At 39.9% G+C, this 22,637-nt stretch overlaps 1 protein-coding gene across 4 annotated transcripts in view; it reads right to left on the reverse strand.

Annotated features, from left to right (window-relative positions):
- nf1.S (neurofibromin 1 S homeolog) overlaps positions 1-22,637 on the reverse strand; it is a 150,516-nt gene that overhangs the window by 78,522 nt on the left and 49,357 nt on the right. For all 4 annotated transcript variants that reach the window (XM_018249712.2, XM_018249711.2, XM_018249713.2 and 1 more), the window contains exons 15-25: positions 22,153-22,232; positions 20,018-20,141; positions 17,711-17,957; positions 14,181-14,254; positions 13,338-13,421; positions 9,013-9,453; positions 8,774-8,913; positions 8,054-8,176; positions 7,321-7,404; positions 7,100-7,216; positions 944-1,125 (exon numbers count right to left, since the gene is read on the reverse strand). In XM_018249712.2, coding sequence (XP_018105201.1) covers positions 944-1,125; positions 7,100-7,216; positions 7,321-7,404; positions 8,054-8,176; positions 8,774-8,913; positions 9,013-9,453; positions 13,338-13,421; positions 14,181-14,254; positions 17,711-17,957; positions 20,018-20,141; positions 22,153-22,232 — 1,696 coding nt within the window. The remainder of the gene's footprint in view (positions 1-943; positions 1,126-7,099; positions 7,217-7,320; positions 7,405-8,053; positions 8,177-8,773; positions 8,914-9,012; positions 9,454-13,337; positions 13,422-14,180; positions 14,255-17,710; positions 17,958-20,017; positions 20,142-22,152; positions 22,233-22,637) is intronic.

The raw sequence follows: 22,637 nt of genomic DNA on the forward strand, positions 1-22,637 counted from the left end.
CCTTTTGTTACACAATTTCATGCGAACAGTAAGGCTATAGGTAAAATGTTACCGAAACATTGGTTTATACTGCAAAACGCAATATCCTTTAGTACAGGAATTTCCTTCTGAGAAGGAAAGACCATTGGGGCACGTTACCTCTTCTTGTACCAAAACTAAAATTAGGGAGACGAGAACATTTTGTGGTGACAGATCCAAGGGTATGTTCCCTTGTTTAGGAAGTACTCTGTGTCCGTATGCGCTAAAGGGCAAGAAGTTTGTCCCCACAGACAATACAGTTATGTAGCTATTATACATGCATTTCTAAATTTGCAGTATATGTACTAACCTATCCTTGCGGTCTCATCTATGTAGGTGAGACCACACAGATGGTGAAGTCATATATCTCTTAACATTGCTAAACAATAAATGTAGGCAATACTACATTACCAAAAACATTGATTGTAAAAGGGTCGTTATGGTGTTGGAAACTATACCTTCTTTAAAAAGAGGAGGGGATAGGGAGCTCAAATTAAAGGAAAGAGCGGTATGGAGGATTAATAAACTCCCCCCTTTAGATCTTAATAAGGATTAGGATTCTTATTTATTTGATTGTGTATTGTTTTGTATTAGCAACAAATATGGGCTCTGTGTATGTTATTTGTGAGGTAATTTACTGTATACTCCCTCTAAATTCAACTTGTGTATTGCTGTTCTACATTTGGCTTGATGATTGGCACACAGCCTGCCGAAACGTCACAATGTTGTTTTTTTAATACACACATCTTTGCATGATACGAGTGCTGCTTCATTATTTATATATATATATATATATATATATATATATATATATATATATATATATATATATACACACACACACACACACACACACACACACACACACACACACACATATATATTCACACATGCACACACAGACATAATTAAAAAAAAGTCATACCTATTGAATGCATAAGGCCACTGTCCACATTAGCATTAAGCAAATTAGACATGGCTAGGACAGTACAGTGCCTTAAGGAAGCCAGTCTCCGAGACATCCCTCTCTTTCGGCCTCCAGTCTGGGTTCCATCATCCTCAGCCTCGCTGCAGTCATTCAACAAGTTCATGAACAAGGTGAAGTACCTGGAGATAGAAATCAAATGTGTGTATAGTCAAGTCTTCCTCTTTGAACTGGTATGCTTACGGAAAGAACCATTTTAACACTTGGCTGCTCAATATCTACTCAAAGAGAGAAAGGCAAGAATTCCTATAAAATCTCATGTTGGTGTAAGTCTGGCAAACAGTAAATACATTGATAACAATAATGCATGCTATGGTTCAGAGTGATTTGACAAGTTTTTATCTTTCTCATCTGTCACTATTCTGTGACAATATGAAAGCCAGTGCTGCACATAGAGCTGCATGTACATAAACATTTGCCGCTAATGGAGGCCGTTTCAACAATTCTGTAAGGCTACTATAGGGTAAAAAGGAGGGCATTTTTGTGACTTGGCATAAGAGCAATATTCAACAGAAATTTCTATGCTACAAGACACAAGTTCACATATTAGGCACTAGAGGTGCTTGCTTTTTTCTCTTATAACCTGTTCACACAGTTTACTGAAAATTTTCTTTTGTGGTCCATTATTAACCAACATGCACTGCTTAATAAAAATTGACTTGCATAAAACTCAAAAATGATATTAAACACAGCATAGGGTGTGAGACTCGTAATATGTTTAAAAAAAAATATCCTCTATCCTTTATGGTTTATTAGACAACATTATAGATAATGCAAATCATAACACCGCAATTGAGTTTCGTTGCTCCCAAAGTTAATGGAATGTTAAAGCCACCAAATAGTTTTGTATGCATGCAAATGTATTTTATGTATTTTAAGTGCACAGCACAACATGTTTGAACCAACTCGGTCCTTGCTCAGGTGTAATCCCCTTTTTCTAATCATTACAGTAAAAAAATTCAAAGAGTCAAAGTATAACAGTTACTAGTATTTGCAGGTCTATTTACTGAAGGTCGAATTTGAGTGGTTTTAGAAACCACAACAAAACTCACTTTCTTTAAAACCACAAATTTGATGAAATGTATTAAAAAAATCCAAATGTAAAAACGTACAATTGAAAATACAAACAAAAAGCGATACTCTAAAAAAAAAAAAAAATCTGAAAACCTCTAAAAATTAAAGTTTTCAAGACAATTGTTAGCGGGGAAAACCCCCCAGTAAACTCAAAGTCTGAATTGCTTAAAAATCAAGATCAGCGCAGCTCCCAATGACCATTTTATAGGACCATGAAAACTTTCACTTGAAAAAAAATAAATAAATAAAAGAAATCCAATTGTTGGCAAATCGCCCCTTAATAAAAGAAGATGCTTTTTATAGTAGTGTGGAATAATGTATTCCATGATGGGGTATAAATTAGGTCAACAAATAATAGTAATTAGCCTATAGTTATCAGCTTCTAGCCAAAAAAAGTCAATAATATGGGACATAACCTTTTTTACCACTAAGCCTAGTATGACTGTGATTAAAAATCTGAAGGTAGCACATATTTTGGCATAGTGTTTGGATCCAGTTTCTCAAAAAAGTAGATTTTGTGTACTCACAGTTAAATCTCTTTCTCTTTAGTCACTTGGGGGACACAGGGAAAGTGGGGTATAGCTGGTACATCCAGGAGGCAGGACACAACTAATAAAAAAAAAAAACTGGTTCCTCCTCCACTGGCTATACCCCTAGCAGGCGGAGCTTGTGTAAAGATTGCAAAAGAGTGGACCGAAGTCCACGTAGCTGCTTTGCACAGCTGTTCTGCCGAGGCCTGATTTCTGAATGCCCAAGACGTACTCATCCCTCTGGTAGAGTGGGCAGTAATCCTAGCTGGAGGCAATTGGCCTTGTCATGTAGGCTCGCTGAATGGCTTGCTTGATCCAAAGGGAAATGGTAGTAGGTGAACCTTTATGAGGTCCCGAAAGCAGGATGAGTAGGGCATCAGTCCTGCCGAAGTCCTTGAAGATATACTTTTATAGAGCTCTGTCCTTGGGATTGGATGGTGAAGGACAGAAGGTCGGAACCTTTATTTCCTGGTTCAAGAGAAATTCTGAGACCACCTTAGGCAGGAATGAAGGGACGGTTCGGAGAACTGCTCTGTCGTGATGGAAAACTAAGAAGGTCGGCTTACAGGATAAGGCGTTGAGTTCAGAAACATGTCTTGCTAAGGCAATTGCCAAGCAAAAAAACAACTTCCAGGTGAGCCATTGAAGAGCCACTGACCCCAGTGGTTCAAAAGGCAGTTGTTGTAATGCTTGTAAGTCTAAGGTGAGGTCCCAGAACGGAGCTGGTGGTCAGATGGGGAGAGCCACATGTGCAACCCCCTGCATAAAGGTTTTGACATCAGGCAATAGTGTCAGGTGCTTCTGGAATAGGCCAGAAAGAGCAGAAATCTGAGACTTTAGAGAACCAAGAGACAGACCCTTGGATAACTCTTCCTGGAGGAACTGTAGGATATTAGGGACTGAGAAGACCTTGAATACAGCCTTGTTTTGGTTGCCCCATTGGCGGTAAGTCGACCAGGCTCGATGGTATGTCTTGGCTTAAGCCAGCTCTCTGGCAGCGCACAGTGTGTGCTACGTCTTTGGAAAAAAACCCTTTGAGTCAGGATCTGCGTATCAAGAAACATGCCGTCAAATTCAGGTATGATGGATTTGGATGTTGGATTGGACCCTGCAATAGAAAGTCCGGCAGTGGAGGTAGCGTCCAGGGTTCTGCTACTGACAAGTGATGAGGTCTGTGAACCAGGACCATCTAGGCCATATTGGTGCGATGAGAATAAGGATTGTCTGCTCTGTCTGCAGCCGTCTGATTATCCTTGGGAGAAGTGGCAGAGGTGGATTGAGCGTCGACGTCAAAGGCTAGAGGATCTCTGTACCGAGCTAGAAAATGCTTCCACTTTTCGATTGTGTCGAGTCGCCAGGAGGTCCATCTTCGGAATGCCCCACCTCTGTGTTAACTTGTGGAACACCTCGTCATTAGAGACCACTCGTCTGGGTCTATGGACTGTCTGTTTAGAAGGTCTGCTTCCCAGTTGAGGAGCCCCAGAATGTAGATAGCTGAAAGCATGATCTGATGGCTTTCTGCCCATTGGAAAATGAGCTTGACCTCGTTTAAGGCCCCACTACTTCTCCTGCCCCCTTGGTGGTTGATGTAAGCCACTGTCGTGGCATTGTCCCTCTGAATCTTCACCGCCTGATCTATAAGATCTCCTTGCCAATGAAGAAGGCCCAGACGGATTACTCGAATCTCTAAAAGATTGAACAGTAATTTATTTTCCTCTGAGTTCCAGAGTCCCTGTGCCGAATTCCCCTCGGGGACAGCTCCCCAGCCTGACAGACCTGCGTCTGTAGTGAGTACTCGCCAGTGTGGGTCTCCTAGCTGTCTGCCTAATGTCAGGTGGTTGTTCTTTAGCCACCAACGTAGAGATACCCCCGTCTGGTGAGATAGACGGATCTCTTGTAGCAGGGATCGTCATTTACAAAACGTCAGGATGATCCATTGGAGCTCTGGAAGATGGAATTGAGCAAATGGCACTGCTTCTATGGTGGAGACCATGACTCCCAGCTCTTCCTTGCAAAACTTGACAGTGTGTTGTCGTTTTTCCAAAAGCGATTTTACTAGCCATCTGAGGTGAAGTGCCTTCCTGTGAGGAAGAGAGATTCTCTGTGTCTGTGTGTTGAAGTGCATGCCGAAAAACATCGTCAATTGACTGGGTGTCAGAGGATTTTGTTAGGTTTAGAACGCAACCCAGTTCCCTCAACTTGTCCAGAGTGATCTCGAGGAAGCGATGAGATTCTGGAAGGGATGTAACCTTGATCAATAGATCATCCAGGTATGGTATGATGGAGACACCCGCACTGCGGATCACCGCTGTTGCCGCGGCCATGACCCAGGTGAAGACTCGGGGGGCTGAAGTGAGCCCGAAAGGGAGACTTGTGAATTGGAAATGATGATTTTGAAAAGCAAATCTCAAAAATGTCTGACGGTGATAGAAAATGGAAACACGCAGATAAGCGTCCTTTATGTCCAGGTAAATTAGAAATGTCCTGGAGCCACTGCTGCAATGACAGACCTGAGAGACTCCACTTTGAAGCATCTAGGACGAATGAGTTTGTTTAGTTCCTTCAGGTCTAGGATGGGATGAACTGACCTTTTTGGGTACTTCGACTAGGTTTGAATAATACCCTTTGAAACAGTCTCCAGGGGGTACGAGAGTGATCACCTTTGAGAAAAAGAGATTGGAATGACCCTTTGAAAGTTGCACACTTGTCTGGCTCTGTTGAAATTCTGGACAAAAAAGGTGATGAGTTGAGGGAGACGAAAACACCAGATGATAACCTCGAGTCACTACTCGGTGTACCCATGTGTCTTGAACGAGTGTGAGCCAAGAATCGGCGAACACACTTAACCTCCCTCCTACCGGTGACGTGGTTGGAGGTGTAAGGACACCGTCATGCCGAGGTAGGCCTGTCCCCTGACTTAGGAGTGTGCTTCTTGTTGTGCCAGGCTGGCCTTGCTTATTTGCGTAGTGCCCCCGTGCTATGAATGATTGAGAAAAACTCATGACGAGGAGTCCCAGGGGCGATTGCGTTAAAGGAGAAGGAAAGTAAAAAAATAATTCCTACTTCATTAGGTTCATCAATATGCCCCCTCCTGAAACGCTATATTTAAAATTCGCATTTTGCTGCTGTATCCGTGCACTTTCATGTCGAAGATGCAGCGCTTGTCATAGTTTGGCGCCGCCATTTTAACCTAGTCGCGTCATTTCCACCCTGCGCTTGATCGGTAGTGTGCATGCGCTCCCTTCGTGACCCCTTGACGTCATCTGAGACGCATCTGAGATGCATCTGATTGCTAGCACGCAGTCCATCCTGCAATTACCTCTGACAGACAGACCCGCTCGCTGGATGGCTGCCTTCCCCTTTAACTTCTGTGCTCGCTCGCTCACTCGCTGACAGTGACTGAATGAAAAGCAGAGCGAGCGCAGGAGATAAAAACGCTTCCCTTAGTTGCTTAGCAACGTGGAAGCAGGAGCGCTATTGGCTGCTTACAGAATGGGGCTGACGTCAGCAGAGATCACGTGATGAAAATGTCAGTACTAACCACGGAACTCAAGAGTTTTTTTCTGCGCATGCACAGGGCACTGCAGATCCATTCTGCGCATGTGCATGCCCTATTCTAACAGATTTCTGGACTGCAGACAGGGTATGTCAATTTATACATGTTTAAACTTATTTCTACATCGATTGCTGGTAAAATATTAATGTAAAAACTAAGGAGGGAAAGGATACTGGCACAGATACATACTTATCCATGGCAATACTTGGAGCCTAATATCATTTTTGACTTTCCTTCTCCTTTAATGAGGAATCATACCAGGATTGAATGGCTCTGAGCATCCAAGTCATTGCTAAAAACGCAAGAAGTGTCTGAGGCCGAAAAAGAGTAGGCATCTGGAACTGGTAGAGCAGTGTTCTTGGAAAACCGGAAAACTGGAGCGTCCACAGATGGCGGTAGCTCAATGAGAAAAGGATAGCACTTCTAAAACTGGTGGTTAGTTTGAAAACGCCTTGCAAGTTTGTCCTACTCCTGTTGAATGATCTGGTTAACTGAACAGTAAATGTAGGTAATAAAAATAATAAAAAAGATGAAAAACAAGTCCTATCCTACTGAGGACACAACGTAAACTGAGTTAAGCTCTGCCTGCTGGGGGTATAGCCAGTGGAGCCAGTTTTTTTTTTTAAATTAGTTGTGTCCTGCCTCCTGGATGTACCAGCTATACCACACTGTCCCTGTGTCCCCCAAGCAGACCTAGAGAAAGGGAGAAAAAAAAGTCATCATTCTCCAATTTTTTCACTTCCTCTGCTGAATATCTGGAGAGCAACTTTTTTTTTTTCTTTACACTCCTTTTTACTTTTTTTGTTTTAAATTTTTAGGAGGTAAAACACAATTGACTACTATTTTTTTTCTTTAACACTATACATTTAAAGGGAGGGGGAATATGACACTAGACAACAAAGCTGATGCTATTTAATAGTAAAAGTATAAACTTACTTTAAGAATAGCTGGGATTTTGCCTCCATTAACTCTACCCCATCCCCTTCCTCTGGCTGAAGAGGCAGACCTGCAAGTAGCGATACAACTGCTTCCATGCTGGCCTGATCTAAATCCCTATAAGGAAACAAACAAAATATTGCAATTGCAAACAAAAAACATTTTTAAAATGATATCTTTTAACTGTAGAAAATAAAAATAATTTTTTTTGGAAAAACTACCTTGTCAGGCATTTTACATCTTCGTCTGCTGCCTGATTGGATGTTCCCATTACCCAGTCAGTCAAGTACTCCACCATCTTGTTCCTAAAGGCATATAAATAATACAAATACAATATAATTCAGCATTAATGTGTGCTAGCTAAGCACAAAAGTCTAAACCACTGTTACGTTATTTTTCCTAACCTCCTTGGGAGACATACTGGCCATTGGGGAAATTGATTCTCTCAGCTGAATGTGCTTGCACCCTCATATTGGATTTGCATTTTTGTCCCATTCCTCCCTACAGTTATGGGTCTGTGATTCAATGAAAAGCAGGCCCTCTTGTGCCCCACAGTTATTATGTGGGTATTAAATTTAAAAAATGGCCAGAGTTCGACAAAGTTATTTGGGCACCAGGAGGAAAAATACATAGAAGGGTCTGAACAGAAAGATAAGAAAAATTAACCAAAAATCTAACACATTGAATATGGGTTCAGGATGCAGAAAATGTAAAGACTACCCACCAGCTACAATATTTTGAAACATGAATTCTCCTTTCAGTTTTACTGCCCCAAGTGAAGAGCAAGGTAACCCAACTTGTGCACTTGTCCTTCAATTCCAGCTTGGGACCAAAAAAGTTACACTTTATTCCAATATTGTAGTGCAGTACACAAACATATTCAGCAATAATGCAATGATATTAAAGGAGAACTATTAGGAACTATGAGATGTAGCAATGCAAGCTGTTACTCGCCTAAATTTCATCTCTTGACAGAATGAGAGGTCATCTCTTCTTTCCATCATAACCTCCACCAATTGACAGAGCTTTGTTTTAATCTGGATGGCATGAACCAAGTTGCCCAGCACCCGGACATACCTAAATGATGATACAAAGTAAATCTATTGCAGTATGTGAAGCACAGCATCGCACATTCTGACATTACATGTCTTTATATGTTGAAGACCAACTACACCGTAGCCTTCCATTTTGGAAATATTGAGAGGTAGCTGTTCAATCATTTTACATCTTACTTCTATACTGGCTATGACTCACAGCAAGCTTTGATCAGAACTATATCTATCAGGTTGCAATACACCAGTTATTTGTTACCCATATAGTGCAACCCTGGCACTTCCAATGATAAGGACATTGAAAGCATCATTCAATGCTTATTATATTTATATTTTAGAAGCAATTTATTTGAAGCCTATTTCCTATGTGTTTGCTGCATACATTCAGTGTTGCAATACAGGGTAGTTATCTAAGAGTCATATGTTAGCTGGATCCTAATAAGTTCTAAATGAAAGCACTGTGAACAGCTCTCATGCAGCCAATAAATCATACTAAATTTACATTCTCTAAGACAAAGCAGAACAATTTTGCAGAAGCCACAGCAGAGATGCTTGGCCACTGACAGCATTGGTGCAAAAATGGTGCTTAAAGAAGGTAGGAAACATTCAGAAAGACCATTACCTTACTAAATTTAGCATCATTGTTTCAAGACTTGCTTGACCCAAATGCTCTGAGCTGCCTTCTGTGTGATTATCAATCAAGTTCTTCAATATCGTAATTGTCTGTTCGACAAACTGGGTGTTCGTATCCGTGAAGAGAACCTGCAATAAACACAAGACGATAAGAAACAATACCAAGAAAACAAACCAGTATATAAATGAAGAAGAAAACAGAAAAGGAAAAGTGCATAAGCAATTTACCTGTCCTTGAGAGTCAAAAAATTTGCTTATGTTGTTCTTCATTTTATTAAATAACATTGGATAGAGAGCTGAGCTTAATTCTAAACCAACTAAATCCTTAATGTTATTTCGAATTTGTATCCCCACTTTTTCATGGTTGCACACCATCAGAGACAGCAAGCGATCAAGAAATTTGCTGACGGGCGTTTCTGCATTTCCTTCAGTGGACAGCATTGATATTACAGAACCTTTGCGTTCATTAACTGGACCCATGGGTGGACTGTAAGTAACTAGTCCAGCATTGCCTCGATGCTGAAGGCATACTCCTCCAAGAGCAGAAAGGAAACCAGTCATGTTGATCCATTCCTGCAGACAATCTGTGTCAGACAGGTCTATAGACCCCCCTCCACTTACATGAGACATTCTCCTTTTTACAATTGTTTTATGAAGGCTTTCTGGGGCCTGTAAAAAAACAAAACAAATTACCATAAACCCCTCCAACGGATTCTGCCTAGTCACCTTTTGTTGTTCAGTGCATATTACCGGTATATATAACTTTACACCTTATCTGGCTCAAGATTTACACCATTTCAATAAAGGGTGACAGGCACTTTAGTAAATTTCATCTAGACATGAAGTAATTGGTTTCTCCCTACCAGAAAAATACATTTAGTTGTGTTCATAATAATAGCAGTATGTTTCTTCCACGTCTTTCAGGTTTTGGTTACATTTTAAAGCATTTGAGATCATTTTAGCAGCCTATCATTTTCTGCACTTCTTTATATATTTTCCCTTCTTCTGAACAATGTCTGGAACTAGCCATTTTAATCAGATTTTCAGAGATAAATGCACAACATTTGCTTCCTTCCTTCTTAAATAATGGCCATAATTGACAACTGTTTTCCACAGAATGACCTCGCTAATTTAACTCCACACTGATATTATTTGGAACAAGCTAGTATTTTGAACAAGCCTCAATTTATGGTTCAATTACACAGAAGCAGCAGCATGCATGTCATGACTGTTGGTTTTCTATAACTCTACAACAATTACTAGTGAATTATCTGTCATGTAGAAATATAATTTCTACCACAACAGTTATTGCTCACGTTAGGGCGTTAGTGTATAAAATATTTGGTTTAGGCATATATTTTAGGACAGGTATATATTCATTTATGTAGCACTAACATCAGTACTCATAAAAGGACAAAATTGAAAGTGCAAAGCATACAGAGTATTCTTCAAGAGGCGTGCTCCCCTGTAGCATTCCCAGTATGTTTCCACTGACATTCTGCACAGCTACAGGTTATACCCCTAAATATGTCCATAGACTTTTGTCTGAAGCTCAGCGTTAAACATTATATTGACTGTAACCAAAATATAATTTTTTGAGCACATTCTAAGCATTCATGTATGGGACCTGTAATCCAAAATGCTCGGGACTCGGGATAACAGATCTTTCTTTAATTTGGATCTGCGTACCTTAAGTCTACTAGAAAAATCGTGTACACATTAAATAAACCCAATAAGATGGTTTTGCTTCCAATAAGGATTAATTATATCTGTTTGAAGCAAGTATAATATGTTGTTCCATTATAACAGAGAAAAGGGGATTTTCAAGTATTATTCCCTGCAGGAACGCTCCTGGCTACAATTGTAACGACTGAACATTTTTATAGTAACCCACTCTCATCCAGCCAAGACTACAGCAGCCACAAAAACTAGCATGTTGTGATTACCAGAGTAGTAGAATCATAGAAGAATGCATAGCATTGTGGGAAATTGTGGGAAATGGGGGTTTGGATGGAGGAGATAAAACTAGTGCTATATTCTTTTAATGGTACCAGAAGGGCAGACAATAGCAAAGGACAAATGTTTTAATTACATTTTTAATCTGTAATATGTATTATTATTATTATTATTATTAACATGTATTTATATAGCGCGAACATATTGCGTAGCACTGTAAAGTAAATGTGATTAAACAACTAAATCACATGAATTATATGCATAGAACATATGGAGTTACATACATCACAATCAATACCGGTACAAAAGGTGAGGAAGGCCCTATGCATAGGCATACACTCTAAAGGGAAGAGAGTAATACACAAGGTGTGGGAGTGGGCAAGATTGAATTAAGTGGGTGAAAAATGTGGTACTGCATGTGGTGTTGCATTTGGTAGTTAAGCAGAGTGAGGGTTGGCTTCTTGAAAAATGTGCGTTTTAAGAGATTTCTTGAAAGCAGAAAGGTTGGGAGAAAGTCGGACAGAGCGTGGAAGAGAGTTCCAGAGGAGGGGTGCAGCTCTTGCAAAGTCTTTAATGCGAGCATGCGAGGAGGTAATGAGAGAAGAGTTGAGTAGCAGGTCAGTAGAGGAGCATAGTAAGCGGTTGGGTGAGTATATAGAGATGAGTTCAGAGATGTAGGGTGGGGCAGAGTTATGAAGTGCTTTGAATGTCAGGGTCATCAATTTGATTCTGAAAGGTAGCGGAAGCCAGTGCAAGGATTGACAGAATGGCATGTCAGAGGTGACAGTCTCTGGAGGGGAAGGCCAATTAAAAGAGAGTTACAGTAGTCTAGACGTGATATGACGAGAGAACAACGAGAATTTGGGCAGCATCTTGGGTGATAAATGATCGTATTTTGGATATGTTCCTTAGGTGGAAGTGACATGATTTAATAAGTGACTGGATATGAGGAGTGAATGACAGGGCAGAATCTAGGATAACCCCTAGGCACCGGGCCTGGGGAGAGGGGGTGATAGTGGAATTGTTAGCTATGATGGATGCTTCCGGGATGTTACTGGTGTTAGTTGGAGGAAAGAGAACCATTTCAGTTTTAGAGAAGTTCAGTTTAAGGTAGCGTTGCGACATCCAGGTAGAGATAGTGGGCAGGCAGGAGGAGACGCGAGTTAGGAGTTCTGGGTTGAGATCAGGAGATGAGAGATAGATCCGAGTATCGTCAGAATAGAGGTGGTATTGGAAACCATACGAGTTGATTAATTTGCCGAGGGAGGAAGTATAGAGGGAGAATAGTAATGGTCCCAGGACAGAGCCTTGAGGAACCCCAACAGAAAGAGGTAGGGGAGAAGATGCTACTCCGTTGTAGGAGACACTGAAGGAACGATTGGAGATGTAAGAAGAGAACCAGGACAGGGCTGTGTCACGAAGGCCAAGCGAATGGAGGGACTGGAGGAGGAGAGGGTGATCTACAGTGTCAAATGCAGCTGAGAGATCAAGCAGTATTAGTAGTGAGAAATGATTGTTGGCTTTAGCGGTTAAAAGGTCATTAGTTAGTTGAGTCAGGGCAGTTTCAGTAGAGTGGTGTGGCTTAAAACCAGATTGTAGGGGGTCTAGCAGGTTATTGTCAGAGAGGAATGAGGTTAGTCGGTTGTAGACTAGGCGCTCACGTAGTTTATAGATGAAAGATAGCAGAGAAATAGGTCGGAGGTTGTCAAGATTGGAGGGATCAAGAGAGGGTTTTTTTCAGAATGGGGGTGACAAGAGCATGTTTAGTTTAGTTTAGTCCAGCGAAAGATTAAATAGGTGAGTTAAGGCTTTGATTAGACAAGGATTGGTATTGCAGAGAAGTTTTGAGGGAATTGGATCAAGCGGGCAGGTGGTAAGGTGAGAAGAGGCCAGAAGCTTTGAGACTTCCTCATCAGTAACAGGGGGGAAGGAGCACAGGAGAGACTGGGGAGTGTGGAGGGAGGGTGGTGGAAGTCTAGGGGTGTTGAGTAGTGTAATGTCCCTTCTGATAGTGTCAATTTTGTTTTTGAAGTGCTCAGCAATATCTTGAGCAGAGACAGATGTGCATGGAGGGGGTGGAGAAGGGGAAAGGAGAGTGTTAAAGGTGGAGAAAAGTTGTGCTGGTTTTTTAGAAAGGGAGTTAATGAGCGAAGTAAAGTATGTTTGTTTGGCTTGGAAGAGGCTGGTGTTATAGGAGCACAGGGCAGATTTGTAGCTCCAAAAGTCTGATTCTGAGCAGGATTTGCGCCAGCGATGCTCAAGTGCACGCGAGTGTCTTTGGAGTGCTTTTGTATGAGCAGTATGCCAAGGTTGAAGTGGTTTGGGTCTAGCACGTTTAGTTTTTATAGGAGCAAGCTCATTGAGGGCAGTGGTGAGTGTACTATAGTATATTATGTATATAAATGTATATTTGAAATAGTTTAGCATTATATATGTTTTTATTATGAAAGATGGTATATTTTAGTTTACATCCACGTTATAAAGTTACATTGATGATTCCCAACAAAGTTGTAGTTAATTGTGTTACCGTTTTATCCTAAGATGTTGAAAATTACTTTCTTCGTGCAATTTCAAAGTAATAGAGTAAAATGCCTTACCTGCCCATCCTCCAATTTTGTTTTTGGGTAGTTTAGAATCAGTCTTGTAGCATGATCCCATTTTGCATGTGTATCTTCCCAAGCCTAAATATAGAGATAATAGAGATACAGAAACAACATTTGATTTATGTATCGTGTTTTCGATTGTAGTGAATTTAAAGCACTTTGCAGAGATCTTATTTCACTTTGACTTGAAAGTCTGTTTCAATATCAATAAAACCACTGTGATTCTATGTTTTATGACAGAATTAAAGTTAAAAGTTAAGGTTAAGGGCACACCTGGCGATTCTGAGAGATTTAGTCACCTGGCGACTTATCACCTCTTCTTTGGGGCGACTAATCTACCCAAAAGCCTTCCTATGTCTCGTGCTGGCTGTAATGAAAAGTCGCCTGCAGCAATAGCCGGCGCAAGACGGATTAGTCGCCCCAAAGAAGAGGCGATAAGTCGACTAAATCTCCCTGAATCGCTAGGTGTGCCCGTACCCTAACTGTTGTGGAACAAGAGACCACTTGAGGTGGAAAGATAAAGTTTATTTGACACGAGCTCCATGGATTCTGAAAAGAGTCAACAACTCGAAAAATAAATCAAAGTTTTTATAAACGTGGGAACATATGACATGAGAACTTATGGGCATAAAATTACATTATTATTGTGAGAGCATCGAGATATCACTTCACAGCACAGAAAGACAAATGACCATTCATTAAGGTGAAATGACCAAGCTAGCTTAAGAACAGAACCTATCCAAGTCAGGAAGTCAGACTCCTCCCCCCCCCCACAGTAATCTGCACACACAGAATGTTCTCCTTTCTTATAACTGTAAACAAAATGTGGGCACATACCTCAGTGTTTCCTGCAGTTGGGTGTTCAATTCTTCGCAATAAGGCCATGACACGCTTCTGTAGAGCTGCTCTGCCTAAAAAACATGTAATAGATTCATGTAACAAACACCAGTTCTGAGTGTATATGACTAAAAATGTAATCCAGCGCAGCTTGATTCAAAAGAACAGAGCACCGTTTTCCTACTGTACTAAAATTAAAGTCTACAGAAAAACCTGAGCCACTGGTTTAGGAAGATTGTTCTCAAAAATTGTTCTCAAAGATGTAACAAACTGTACAGTGGTCAGAGCACCAGGCCTTCAATGATTTTGGGCCCTCTGAACAATGGATCTACTGCCTCTGTCCAGTTCAATAAACAGTAGTGATGCAGCTTTTATAACAAACAAAATTACTTGAATATCAGATGTTGGTATGTGCAACCTCAGAATTCGCTTTCCAGATCCAGATCCAAGGGTCAATGACCCTAACAGCCAGACAGCATTTATTCAACTTATACAAAATGAAATGAATAAAACCTATATTAAAGGTAATGGAACATGGGTCTGAGGGTACACTTTTCTCTACCTGCATCATGAATCTACACGGACAGGCATGCTATTGGCCACTGCATACAGAATGGCTGCATGCCTGCCACAGAAGATACACAAAGGAGTGGGTGAGAGCGGATTGGCTTTTTGTACATGGGCCAAGAAACGTTGATCCCCAGCCTGTGTGCCATAAGCTTAAAAATATTTCTTGCCTACTGAGTTCAGCTTCTTCAAAAGATGATTGTAGTTAATCAGATCACCAGTGCACAGAAAACCCCTAATAATGATCTCCTGCTTATCTGTAAGCTAACCTCAAACAAGATAGTAATGGAGGGGTCGTTTATGCAAAGTGTTATGTACAGTAATTTATGCGATTTTAACTGTGCTGAAAATCGGCCTGGTGAAATACGAAAGCTGAGAATCAACTCCTACACTGGCATCAGCCTCCTACCTAGTCTGCACCCAGATCCATTGTGTCTGCCCAGGTGCAAGCACACTAAACTGTGAGGGTTTGCATTTCTGCATGTCCCTGCACCTGGGTTCTCACAATGTATCCGAGTGCATGCTAGACAGCTGAGTCATGCCAGCATATGGCCTGCATATTTCAGCAGGCCGATTTTCAGCCCTGGGTGGCATTAGCTGGCTGAAAACTGGCTACATTTTGATGGGGAAGGTTATGATTTTGGCACTTATGAAAGAATCGCTGTCCGAGAGCTAAATTATCAATTGAGTCTGATATTGCTGGCTTCGAGGTGGGTGTATTGGTGAATGATCTTTTAATGTATGCTCAGCTTAAAGGGGTGGTTTACCTTTCAAATACTTTTTTCAGTTCAGTTTTTAGATATTCCCCAGAAATAAAGACTTTTTTCAATTACTTTCCATTATTTACAGTGGTGTGAAAAACTATTTGCCCCCTTCCTGATTTCTTATTCTTTTGCATGTTTGTCACACAAAATGTTTCTGATCATCAAACACATTTAACTATTAGTCAAAGATAACACAAGTAAACACAAGTAAACACAAAATGCAGTTTTTAAATGAGGGTTTTTTTTATTTAGGGAGAAAAGAAATCCAAACCTGTGTGAAAAAGTAATTGCCCCCTGAACCTAATAACTGGTTGGGCCACCCTTAGCAGCAATAACTGCAATCAAGCGTTTGCGATAACTTGCAACGAGTCTTTTACAGCGCTCTGGAGGAATTTTGGCCCACTCATCTTTGCAGAATTGTTGTAATTCAGCTTTATTTGAGGGTTTTCTAACATGAACCGCCTTATTAAGGTCATGCCACAACATCTCAATAGGATTCAGGTCAGGACTTTGACTAGGCCACTCCAAAGTCTTCATATTGTTTTTCTTCAGCCATTCAGAGGTGGATTTGCTGGTGTGTTTTGGGTCATTGTCCTGCTGCAGCACCCAAGATCGCTTCAGCTTGAGTTGACGAACAGATGGCCGGACATTCTCCTTCAGGATTTTTTGGTAGACAGTAGAATTCATGGTTCCATCTATCACAGCAAGTCTTCCAGGTCCTGAAGCAGCAAAACAACCCCAGACCATCACACTACCACCACCATATTTTACTGTTGGTATGATGTTCTTTTTCTGAAATGCTGTGTTACTTTTACGCCAGATGTTACGGGACGCGCACCTTCCAAAAAGTTCAACTTTTGTCTCGTCGGTCCACAAGGTATTTTCCCAAAAGTCTTGGCAATCATTGAGATGTTTTTTAGCAAAATTGAGACGAGCCTTAATGTTCTTTTTGCTTAAAAGTGGTTTGCGCCTTGGAAATCTGCCATGCAGGCCGTTTTTGCCCAGTCTCTTTCTTATGGTGGAGTCGTGAACACTGACCTTAATTGAGGCAAGTGAGGCCTGCAGTTCTTTAGATGTTGTCCTGGGGTCTTTTGTGGCCTCTCGGATGAGTTGTCTCTGCGCTCTTGGGGTAATTTTGGTCGGCCGGCCACTCCTGGGAAGGTTCACCACTGTTCCATGTTTTTGCCATTTGTGGATAATGGCTCTCACTGTGGTTCGCTGGAGTCCCAAAGCTTTAGAAATGGCTTTATAACCTTTGAAATTGAACTCAGGTGTGATAAACCACAGTTAAGTTATTTTTTAACAAGGGGGGCAATCACTTTTTCACACAGGCCCATGTAGATTTGGAGTTTTTTTTCTCCCTTAATAACGTAAACCTTCATTTAAAAACTGCATTTTGTGTTCAATTATGTTATCTTTGACTAATAGTTAACGGTTTTTGATGAGCAGAAACATTTAAGTGTGACAAACATGCAAAAGAATAAGAAATCAGGAAGGGGGCAAATAGTTTTTCACACCACTGTATACTTTACTTTTTGTCCAAAATCTACGTTTAAAGTTGAATGTTCGTGTCTCTGGTGTGAGTCTGGCAGCTCAGCAATTCAGGTGCAGACTCTGAACTGTTACAATTTTTCAACATTTAGTGGATACATTTCTCAGCAGCATCTCTGGTATATTAACTATTGTATCAATTCCAACAGCTACCTGTACTAAAACCCAGAGTTTCTGTTCAGCAAGGACAAAGATAAGAAATGTATTAAGTAAATGTATCAATTTAGAACAGTTTACAGGGTCGGCGACCCCCCCTCCCAGAGCTGCTTTAGAAGGTGAAAAATGATACTTTACACTTCAATATTAGAAAAACGGTCAGGCAAAGAAAATAGAAAGTATTTGGTGATCTATCTGAAAACAACTGGTTGTTTGAATGTGAACAACCCCTTTAAGTTAACTTTTAGTATGGTATAGACTGGTTAATTCTAAGCAACTTTTCAATTAGTCTTTTTTTATAGCATGTGTATTTAAAACAAAATGCACATGCTAGTGTTTCTGCACCAAGGTCCACTTTGCACCATTCTGTGTGGTATGGAGGGGTGACAGATGTATGTGGACATTTTGTAAGCCAAAGTTCTCTGCCTGGGGGTGGTGGCAGATAACACGGGGGGGGTTAAGGATTGATTACACAGCTTAATGGGAACTTACCAGTCGACACCATGTTGCTTACAGATGCAAACTCCATAAACGTGTTGTAATTTGGCAAAAAGTTATGAACAGATACTTCATCAACCCCACACCGGATATCTGCCTCTTCACACAAACTTCGAAAACAAGACATTGCAACAAGAACTGCTTCAGTGTCAGGACTCCAGAGAAACATGTAAAGTGCAACTTCCAGTTTTGTCTGTGCTTGACGGCATATTGGGATTCCACTTCCTGCAGCAGCACTTTCCTACAGGTTCAAGCAAATAAAGTAATGAAAATGCCCTGAAGTATAGATATGTGTTATAAATGTTTGCCTACAAAGAGAGCAAAAGGCTGCGTTGTAGTCACCACTAAAAGAAGCAAGAAGGACCAGACTCAGACCATAAAAAATAGGAGTACAAACTTTCCTACGGAGATAATGCCAAGTTACTACCTCTTCTGTATTCCTAGCATATACCCATTAACAAGACAGTGTTGCTGAAAAAGACAGACGGTAACTCTTTGCAGCTATATGCCTATCAAGACTTAAGGGAAAAAGCAGGCACAATTTCTGAGCGTTAAGTGTGATTTAAAGTACGAGTAACACCAAAAAAAGGAAGGTTTTAAAGGAATGACAATATAATGTAGTGTTGCCCTGTAATAGTAATATTGGTGTTTGCGCTTCAGAAACATAATCAAGCTGTTGTGTAGTCATGGGGGCAGCCATTCAAGCACAGTACACACAGTAGATACGTTTTTATGAATCCCATTGTATACAACAGAGCTAATCTGCTATGTATCCTGTGCCTTTTCTCTTATTTCAGCTGCCCCAATGGCTGCACAGCAGCTTGTTTATATAAACTATAATAGCAATTTCTGAAGCAAACACACCAGTTGTCCAGCACAGGGCAACAGGACATGGCTACACAGCAGCTTGTTTATATAAATTATAATAGAAATTTCTGAAGCAAACACACCAGTTGTACCAGCACAGGGCAAAAGGACATTACATTTCAATACTTTACAATACATGTATTTGTTGGCGTTCCTGTCCCTTTAATTTGTATTATATTATTACTGGTTTAATCAGGTGTCATTAAGATTTATTTTCCAGGTGAGAGATAAAAGAGTTTAAGCATGCCTCATTTTAGAACAATAAATAAAACTGTAAAATAAAATCGGGTACACCCACTATAAAGTGGTTTCAGAGCTGAAGCCAATATAATTTACTTATACTTAACTTTACTAGAACTCCTTTAAGGGCAATAACAATTCAAAGCATTTGACCTTACTTTAAAGGAAAACTATACCCCCCAAACAATGTAGGTCTCTATTAAAAGTAATAGTAAAATACTGAGTAAAACAGCCCATGTGTAAATGAACCATTATCATAATAATATACTTTTTTAGTAGTATGTGCCATTGGGTAATCATAAATAGAAAATTGCCATTTTAAAAAATAAGGGCCGTCCCCTGAGATCGTAAGATTCACTTTGCACACATACAAACCACATGTAAGGTCACATGAGCCAATTAACAGACAGAGTTCTGCCTTTTGCTTCCTCACTTCTTCCTGTTACAGTTAGTGTTGTAGTATTGCTGGTCAGGTGATCTCTGAGGCAGCACAGATAGAGTAACGAAATGGTGGTTCAAGGCAAGAGATGTAAAAGGGCAATATTTATGTAAATATATATTCCAGTTTGGTAAGATTCTTTAATATGTCATTCAATTTGATATAAACTATCTGTTGCTTAAGTATTCATTTTGGGGGTATAGTTTTCCTTTAACCAAAAGGCACAGTGTGGGTCCAGTCCCTTACCAGTCAGTCATCACCAGCTGTGGAAATGGTGATTTAAAGAGGTTTGCTGCCTGTACCATGTGTGAAATGCACACAGGTCTACTCCTTTGACACAAACCTTAAAATAATTAATGGATATTCCACTATGGGGAATCTGTAGTACTTTATGAAAATCCAAGAAAAGAGGGATTACAATATACTGCAGAGCCAATAACTTGTAATGATAACTATAGACATTATGAGGATAGTGATAGTTCTGATATGGCAACAAACTGCCCATATCTTCTTGTATTTGTAATAAGCCAATCGTGGTTTAGCATTCTATTGCATTGATCTAAAGAAGAAATTGTGTTTATAACAGCAGGGAATGTGCCTAGACATATTGATTTAGAACTTCTAATGACAACCTTTAGACAGTTTTTAATGGACCAAGAAAGGGTTGTTTTTAACAAGTTTGATTTTGCTCAGAAATAGAAACTGTACAATTTATGGAATTATTCACATCAGAGTGGTATTTCTATGCACCTTACCTTATATTTAAGAAGAAATTTATTCCTACATATCAGAATTTCTCGTAGCCATTTCAAAATTTCTGTGCTGTTGAGCAACTGATGACCAGTCAGCTTGGTACAAATTGAATAAAGCATTTGAGAGCTGTAAGAAGATCAAATATCTATAAGGCAACATTGTCCCAGAATGCAAATAAATACAGATTTCATAAATTCAGCAAAAAACTAATTTTTCTTTTACACACAACATTGAAGGTAGACTTCTTTTCATTTGTGAAAGTATAAACAACTGAAATGGAACCAGCTGCTCCTTAATTATTAAGATTAATCTAATAAATTATGAATCACTAGGGTGATGGCACACATTTTTGTACAAGGTATCTTCAGAAGTTTAGTCACTGGCAGAGATTTGGCACTGGTAACAAAATGTTTAAAGATTCCTTTTCATTGGTGTCCGTGTGAAATCAGCAAAAGGCATTTTCCACTCTTAAAGGGGTTGTTCAACTTCCAAACACTTTTTAGTTGTGTTGGTTTCATAGTGCTTGCAATAATTTCTTTCCATCTTTTATTTTTTACCGGTTTCCCAAAATTTAAGTTTAAAGTTCCTGTCTCTAATGTTTCAGTCAGGCAGCCATGAACATTCTGAACTGTTACAATTTGCTACATTTAGTTGATACAATGAGTTAACACATTTTTCCCCAGCATTTCTGGCATATTAGCAACTATTGTATCAATTCTAACAGCTGCCTTTAATGAAACCCAGGGATTCTGCTCAGCAGGGCCAAAGATAACAAATGTATCAATCAAATGAATCACTTTAGAAAAGTTAAGGGCAGGGGCACACAAAGTTACTGGGGGAGATTAGACGCTCAGTGACAAATCGGTTCTTCGGGCGACTAATCTCCCCAAACTGCCTCCCGTCAGCTAGAATCAAAATCGCCAGCATGATGGCACTCGGATCACTTCATTTTCTGAAGTCACCGGCAGTTTCTGAAAACGAAGCGCTCGAGTGCCACCCCGTCTGCTATTTCGATTCTAGATGGGGGGAAGGCAGTTTGGGGAAATAAGTCACCCAAAAAAGAAGCAATTTGTCGCTGGGCGACTAATCTCCCCTAGTAGCTTTGTGTGCCCCTGCCCTAAAGAGTCAAGGAACCCCCCCCCTCCAAGAGCTGCTTTAGAAGGTGAAAAATTAAACTTTACACTTCAATATTAGAAAAATGGTCACGTATGGAAAATAGAAAGTAACTGGAAAAAGTCTTTATTTCTGATAAGTTATCTGAAACCAACTCCATAGCTTCCTGTGCTTCCTGAAAAAAGTGTTTGATTTTGCCAGTCATCCTGGAGGAGATTTAGAGAGGGTATATCCTTGGGACTGTTATAATTAAAGCTTAAATGATACAGCTAGGGCATTCCAAACTTTGTACTGTTACTCTGGTTTATAATCACTTAAAGATGTGGTTAAATGATTCCTTAAAATTCAAGCTCCACTTTTGTATTTCAATGGCACTGTACTAGATGCATTATATCATTAAACTACATGTTATTTAAAATGTCACTAATCCTAATTGTTCAACATTAAACTGAATACAATAATGTGTTACAAAAATAAAAACTATTTCAAGTTTGATGCATTAGCAGACTATATGGCCCAGGTTGTGTAATATGACTATAGACAATGGCTACACACCAACAGCCCTGATGATATTCTCCAATGAATGTTAACTCTTCTAACGTGGGTACAGTCGTTATAAGTGATGGCAATATGCATTCTTCTGTAGGTCAAAGGTTCTGAAACTCTATTGGAGGACCTCCTTTGGTGGACATACATAAGGCTATACAGTCAGAATACATGACAAATGGTTGTTTTGTGTCCTTACTTCTCTTTTAATACAGGCGGCTGATAGAATATTTGTTTACCCATGTTAGGCTTTATGGGTGGGGGTGGAAAAATGTTAAGACTGCATTATTTGGGTTTATGTCCAAAATAAAAAAATCTTAACACCTGCTTTGAACCATGCCTATAATAATAATTTGATTAATATACATAGACTACCAAGATACTGTTCTGCAGGGCACAACTGCTACATACAATGTTAGCAATAAGACTGTACATCATCATCATTTATTTATATAGCGCTGTCAAAAATAAAACCCACCTTATCTCCCAGAAGGTTTCTATGGGAGCATCTGGATTCCAGAGCTCAATGCTGTCTGACTGGTGAAGGACCAATAGGGCCTGCATTTAAAATACAATTTAAAAAAAAAAAAGGTATTCGTAAAATACAAAAGTAATGATCCTCAATAAGCTACAGCAACTATCATTTTAAACTGGACATTTCACAACTAAAAACTTAATTCATGGGTGTTTGCATTTCAATTTATTCACTGCTTCTTTTACTTAGCCACATAAAAGTAAGTAGACTTGCAAAAAATAAAGGACTGCCAACAAGTATCTGTATAAACATGCTGATGTGCTTGTGGGCAATCCTAAACCTTTATCTAACACACTTACAATCATGCATACTGAAACAGTTTAAGGTGCCGTGAATTTTGCAAAAAAGTTATTTCTGTTTCTTTGACATAGCAAGAAGTTGTTTCCAAAGCTCACTAACTCAATCTGAAGTAATCTTTGTGGCTAAGA

This window comes from Xenopus laevis, chromosome 2S (assembly GCF_017654675.1).
Source record: "Xenopus laevis strain J_2021 chromosome 2S, Xenopus_laevis_v10.1, whole genome shotgun sequence".
NCBI lineage: Eukaryota > Metazoa > Chordata > Amphibia > Anura > Pipidae > Xenopus > Xenopus laevis.